This window comes from Aplysia californica, unplaced genomic scaffold (assembly GCF_000002075.1).
Source record: "Aplysia californica isolate F4 #8 unplaced genomic scaffold, AplCal3.0 scaffold00456, whole genome shotgun sequence".
In the NCBI taxonomy this organism is placed as follows: domain Eukaryota; kingdom Metazoa; phylum Mollusca; class Gastropoda; order Aplysiida; family Aplysiidae; genus Aplysia; species Aplysia californica.
The window spans coordinates 487,963-493,961 of NW_004797726.1; the positions used below are offsets into that span (position 1 = coordinate 487,963).

Consider the following 5,999-nt stretch of genomic DNA (forward strand, 5'->3'; position numbering starts at 1 on the left):
GATAGATAGATAGATAGATAGAGAGAGAGAGAGAGAGAGAGAGAGAGAGAGAGAGAAAGAGAGAGAGAGAGAGAGAGAGAGAGAGAGAGCATTCGCTCTTATATACACAAACGTCCTCGTACTAAGAGAAGCTTCTTCTGTCTAATATGGCTGTTATATCGTCTATACTTTCTCTCATAATCGAACGAAACGAACTAAATCACTTGTATTTGCGTGCTTATGCTGTCTCCTAAAATGATTTGAATGATAAATTTAATATCGATGCGGACAATTTCAGAATTGAAACTGGTCATGTCGACTTCTAAGAACAAGATGTTTACACCTCCAACAGTAATGAAATCATTAGCATCACTATCCAGTAGCTATCCGTTTATTTCTTTTCTCTGATGTTCTAAGAAAACACACAACAACTATATTATTATCCCTTTCTTTCTCCGTCATCCATCTGTTTTTGTTTTAGAAATAGAGTGCTTAAAGTTTTTTGTTTTTTTTGTTGTTTTTATTTGTGTTTGGGAAGGGGGAGGGGGGTTTGGGTTCATTTTTATTATTGTTTATACTTTAGTCAGGTCCGCCGTCTGTTGGCATGTGCGGGTCACCAGGCACCAGGCACCGCTCACATTCCAGACAAGTTGCCAGTGCAGTCTGCCCGGTCGCCCTACACCTCTGACCTTTCACCGCTATCTGTCTATGTTGATTTCCTCCTGACTTTTTGACCTTTCCCAGCGCGACCATGTTGGTGCTCTACGGCGCTTGGCTGGACATGTCATGTCCGTTCTAGGAGAACACCAAGTTTTTGTGTATTCAAAGTGACATCGTTTCAAAAAAGTAATGTCTATTAGAAACAGATGAGAGTTACTTTTTGTGCAGCCTTTTCTTTTCCTGTTCATGGGGGTATTATGGCTTTTTATGAAATCAAGCAGTAAATGATAAGACCGAGTAGTGCTGAAACAGCGCAAACGCCGCGCATTAGTATGACGCGTTGTAGATCTACAATGTTTACCCCCCCCCCTCCTCTCTTTCTCCCTCTCTCTGTCCCTCCCTCTGTCCACAGCTCCACCCCCCTTCCACCCCGTTCTCCCCCTCTCTCTTCTTCTTACTCACTCTCTAACTCACACAGTCACAATGCTATGATAGACTAGAATGAGTGACAGAAGTATGAACAGAGAAGTGATTGTTTCTTTATGCTACAGATTTCCACCACCCGCCAGCCCCCTCTCTCCCTCCCACTTTCTCTTCTCTTCTTTTCCTTCCCATCTTTCCCCCCCCGCCTTTCCTACTCTTTGTCTGACTTAAGTTATGTGGGGTAAGGGAGAAAAAAAAGAAAGTGTGACGGGCCACTTGAAATGTGTCAACAGCTCATCCTAGGGCTGGGTAATGAGTCGCTTTAACAATATCCGGATAATAATGAAAGTCTACCTCTTCGGTAAATAATATGTTATGAACCGGTTTGACAAATGGGTTAGAACCACTTTGACTAACGGGTTAGCACCAGTTCAACAAATGGGAGGACCCACGTCGGCAAACGGGTCAGGAAAAAGAGTTAAAGAGTCTGAATTCGGATACTGTCTTATTGAGGATTATCCGATTATCCGGATATTTATCCGGATTTTGCCCTCCTATACATTCCATCTGTGCAAGTGTTCCGCCCTCATCTTATGTCTACATTAATTTGCTGTGTTTAAGATATCGTTGTGGGTGTTTGGCGGGTGCTCTGGTGTGGTTTGCTCCTTTTTTGCTATCAAACATCTATCGTCGTGATCTCTCCTCGTTCTCTTTTATGTTTGTTACTCTCTTGTAACACCTCTAATCTTCGGCACTTATATGATTTTATTGTGTTCCAAGTGCCGTAAAACTCTTACTAAAACTAAAAACTAAGGTATCATTCAGCTACATATTTCACGATCTTGCTTTCAATATCAAGCGTATATAATCTAGAATTCTACATTTTGCTGTCGTTTATATTTGCCTTGTTTCCCATAGTATCTGGCGGATTGTTGGAAGGGGCCACTGATGGGTCCTACTTCTTTCCCTCTGTTGTTTCTGTCTGTCTTACTTTTCGCTGGCACTGAATAATCTGTATAGTACTCAAACAAACAAACCAACCACAGTATACCTGCTCCTATCACTAAAGTTAATTTGCAGGTCTCGTTTCTCATCGCCGTCTGAGTATGTATCAGCTGGTCAGAACAAAGACTTACCTCTCCTGCGCCCCCCCCCCAACCATCTTTCTCTCCACCGTCCTTCTTCCCAAAGGTGTCAGAGGAAACAGGGCCGGTGCCATCGCCGCATACCGTTCTGGCTGCAACCCGTGGAGCAGTGTTCTCAAGTCATAGTTACTTTGTTAGTGCGCTTTTCTCTGTGTGAGTGTGAATGTCACAAAGTAATTATGGTGTTGCTCAGTGATGATTTTTTTGTGTGAGTTAGTTCTATTGGTTTAATAACAGGCTGTGGTACCCATAGAGGCGAAGAAGTATGCCGTGTGTTTTTTTGTTTAATACGTTTCTTCGGGATATATTGTGTCGCCCGGGACTTATGTACGTCCATACTTGCATTGCCTTTTAAACTTCTTTTGGTTCTGAAAGTGGCCTCTTCAGTACTGATTTGCAAGTGGTTCGAAATGTTGTATTTACTCAAAATTCTTTTTTCTGTTTTGTGATTTGCGAGTCTTTTGGTCAGCGGCTTTTGGTGATTTAGGACCCGCTTTTGCGCCTATTGTATGGGAAACTTGACCGTAGCAACTGAAACAGCAGTACCTCTGCCGCCACCTCTACCCACAACACAGACTGTCAGACTTACAAGTTAGAACACCCCCCCCCCCCCGTCCCACTTGCTGAAACATGATATGATAACCCCAGCCTCGATTACCTGTAGTTCAACAAATACGACAATTTAAACAATAGTCATGCCGTTTTCCCCCCAACAGTCTGTGGTTGGAAGGAGGGCTGCATATCTTTGTCAGGTATCGTAACTTGCATTATCGTCGGTGTATTCAGTCCTACCCTTTTTCAAAATGTGTTCGTTCTGCCGTCCTGTATTTGTCGATCATCGCCCATCTTCCCATTTATTGTAGCAAGAGAGCCAGAGGTATGTGCAAAATTGTTATTTAAAAAAAAATCAAGATTTTGTTCCTTTGGCGTTGGGTTAAGTGTACCAACATATTACCTAATCAAGCACCAATTATGCATTAACGTAAGAGGGTCACTGTGTTAACATACCAGACAACATAGATTACAGTGAATTAAATTCCTCTAGTGTATGTCAAGGCATTAGCTTATTCAGGCTTTCGTCTGGCTCTCATACGACGTCTTCATTATGCCATGCCTAATCATTTGTTCATTGATCCATCCACCAAATCGGAGGTATGCACATTTCAGTTATTGTCCTCGTTTTCTTATTATCAACGGGTGTTTTCCTTTCATTAATACGTTTGCTCTGCTATATTTATTTGAAAATAAATTTTCCTCTGGTATATAGAATGCTACTGTGGTCTTAGTGTGCACGGTTTCGAGGTTGGCGTGTCGGAGTCGTAGCGGATGAGACTCTTGCAATGGCCATGAGTGTGAACTGGACTCTCTCTGTGCATCTGTTTTCTTCCGACTTCATCCATACACCTTCTTCACGACGTGGCTCTCTCTTGCTGACGCCCTGGGTGCTAAATTAGTCCCCATCGGCGGGAGCCACCTGGGACGAATCAGTTTATCAATAACAGATTCTCTGATCAGCCCTCCTGGAATAAATACATATTCGTATAAGTTCTTCTCTACGCGTATCCCGGTCTGCCTCTCTCAGGGCTAGTGTCTTCCAGAAGCGCTGATCACGTTATGAGCGCGCCGCGAGGGGCCCCACTGTTTTGCTTAAGCAGAGCGGCCTGATATGACATCACGGAAATTCACAAATAGCGCAAGCGGTATCAAGTGTAGAAGTATAAGGATGTGTGACAAAATCTGTTCCCTTGTGTGCAGCACCGATGTCGAATCGACGATTTGAAAAGTGTTCCTCGTTTGCTGTCGCTGCTTTGACGCCACCACCACAGGAAATAATGGTTCGGTGTGTGTATGACACGCCTCCTTGAATACTACATACTGCCCGACGTTTTAACGCCGAACAGTAACGACCAGTTCGCTGTTGACACAAGAGAAAAAAGAGAGAGAGGGGACGGAGACCGAGCGGTGTGTGGCACTTACTTAAAACACCTGCTACCCACGACTATATAATTTTTGCGCGTATCATTTGCTGGTGTGGCCAGTGTCGCGCCTCATGTTTCCGTACCCAGCAGCGTGACAATAGCTTTTACTCTGTAGATTGCCCTTCGCACTGTTTCTTAGGCTTCGGTTGTGTCTGCTCTGTTGTTTACCTATCCTACCGATTGTTTCTGGCGTTTGGTTCTTGGATATACGAATGTGGAATTAACGACTTTTGTAACAGGCACGTGATGTTGTTTTGGGTCGTGTGTGGTGACACATGACTTTGTTATAGTAGAGTATTCTGTTAATGGAACAAACGCTGCAGGAATAAGAGCAATAAATTCTAGGGAAGAGAGCGATGAAGGGCCATTCTTCACGCAGTAGAAGCTGGATCATTTTACCTGTACCAGCCAGATATATGCGTAGTCACAGCTCTCCATTTATGTGAGGATCGCAGTAGTGCATCTTGCGCCAGTTTTCAGTTCCACACATGTGACCACTGCAGCCTGCTGATTGGATATAAAATAACGGTGCTTCCAGTTCAAATCACATCCACTGCTGACTCGTGTCTCTTCACGCCTTCGTCTTTAATCTTCTCGAGCTCCGAAACTCGTTGCGTAGACTTTAAGTAGAATTTCTGAAGTTCTACGTTGAAGAGTAATATTGTCAAGGACCCTGATGCGTCAGTTATTCCAAGTTGAAAGAGTCTCCATTGTGTGCCGTGATGGATATATGGGATCACTATGGGTCTTTGCAGTGTGAAAACAAACAGGAATACATGACTTTTTCTTCTAGTGACTATAGGTCTTTCTTTCTAAAAATTGTTGAGCAGTCTCTGTCAAGTCTCTAGCATGAGTTACTTTGAAGATGCTGGCACACTGTCATGTTAGGAAGTCCAAGCTCTAGACAGGGACCAGCGAAGTCACGCTCGGCTCCCGGCGGTTGAATGACTCCCTGTAGCCTGTTACTGTACTCCCAAGTATGGTCTAGGCCGTGAGAGGCGTCGATTGCTACCTTCCTCCAGTGAATTGTCCGGTGGCTATCTTCAGTTGAGATGTGCGCTTATGCATTGTCCCTCTGAAAGGAGCTGGACAAACAGCAGGTTTTCCTCACCTGGACAAGGCAGGAACTGGTTGACAGCCAAGTCAGTCACCTGCCACTAACTAATACCGCACAACATACCCCCACAGCGTGATCTCCCTTTGAGACCAAGGAAGAAACAACACCTATAAGGCAAGAGAAATTGGTGATCAATGTTTTACAAGCGATAGCCGGTACCGATTCTTTTTTTAAACCGCGGTGTGTGGTCATTTGTGCATCTGTTCACGTGTGGACAAGCCAGCAAGCTGTGCGTGAGCTGGGATTTATAGCTGGTCTTTCTCGTCAGTAAACTCAAGGGGTGTCGTCACCTCGTGGTGTCTCTCCTCCCCCCCTTCCCCCCCCCCTGTCTTGTGCCTCCCGTCCGTCCCCTGTGGCCTATACATATCACGTGACCTGTGGTGAGCACTGGTGGCTGTAGCATGCCCGGGGTGCCGCCCGTCTCGCAGGAGTCCTGGAAGCACGTGCAGCAGAGCCTGGACATCATGCAGGCGGCCGGCGGCAGGCCCCGGCGCAAGAAGCGACACAAGCTCTCCATCGCCAAACTCTGCTCCTGTGTGGTGGCCGAGCCGGCCGAGGACTTCCCGGAGAGCTCCAGGCCCTTTGAGAAAAAGTCGCCGGTAAGTAACTTTGCCTAATTCAAGACTGGTTCATCTCCCCGCCAGATAGGGCGTGTGGAAAAGGAATAAGGTGGTTAAAAAGCCCCCCCCCCCCCAC

At 45.4% G+C, this 5,999-nt stretch overlaps 2 protein-coding genes across 3 annotated transcripts in view; both read left to right on the top strand.

Moving 5' to 3' along the window:
* The window catches only part of LOC101857271 (triple functional domain protein), a 186,628-nt gene that overhangs the window by 125,028 nt on the left and 55,601 nt on the right, over nt 1-5,999 (top strand). The gene's annotated exons all lie outside the window — the stretch shown is intronic.
* LOC106012675 (ATPase family AAA domain-containing protein 2) overlaps nt 1-5,999 on the top strand; it is a gene marked incomplete in the record, with an annotated part of 64,048 nt that overhangs the window by 3,153 nt on the left and 54,896 nt on the right. Inside the window, 1 exon segment of the mRNA XM_013086337.2 lies at nt 3,475-5,902. Coding sequence (XP_012941791.1) covers nt 5,705-5,902 — 198 coding nt within the window.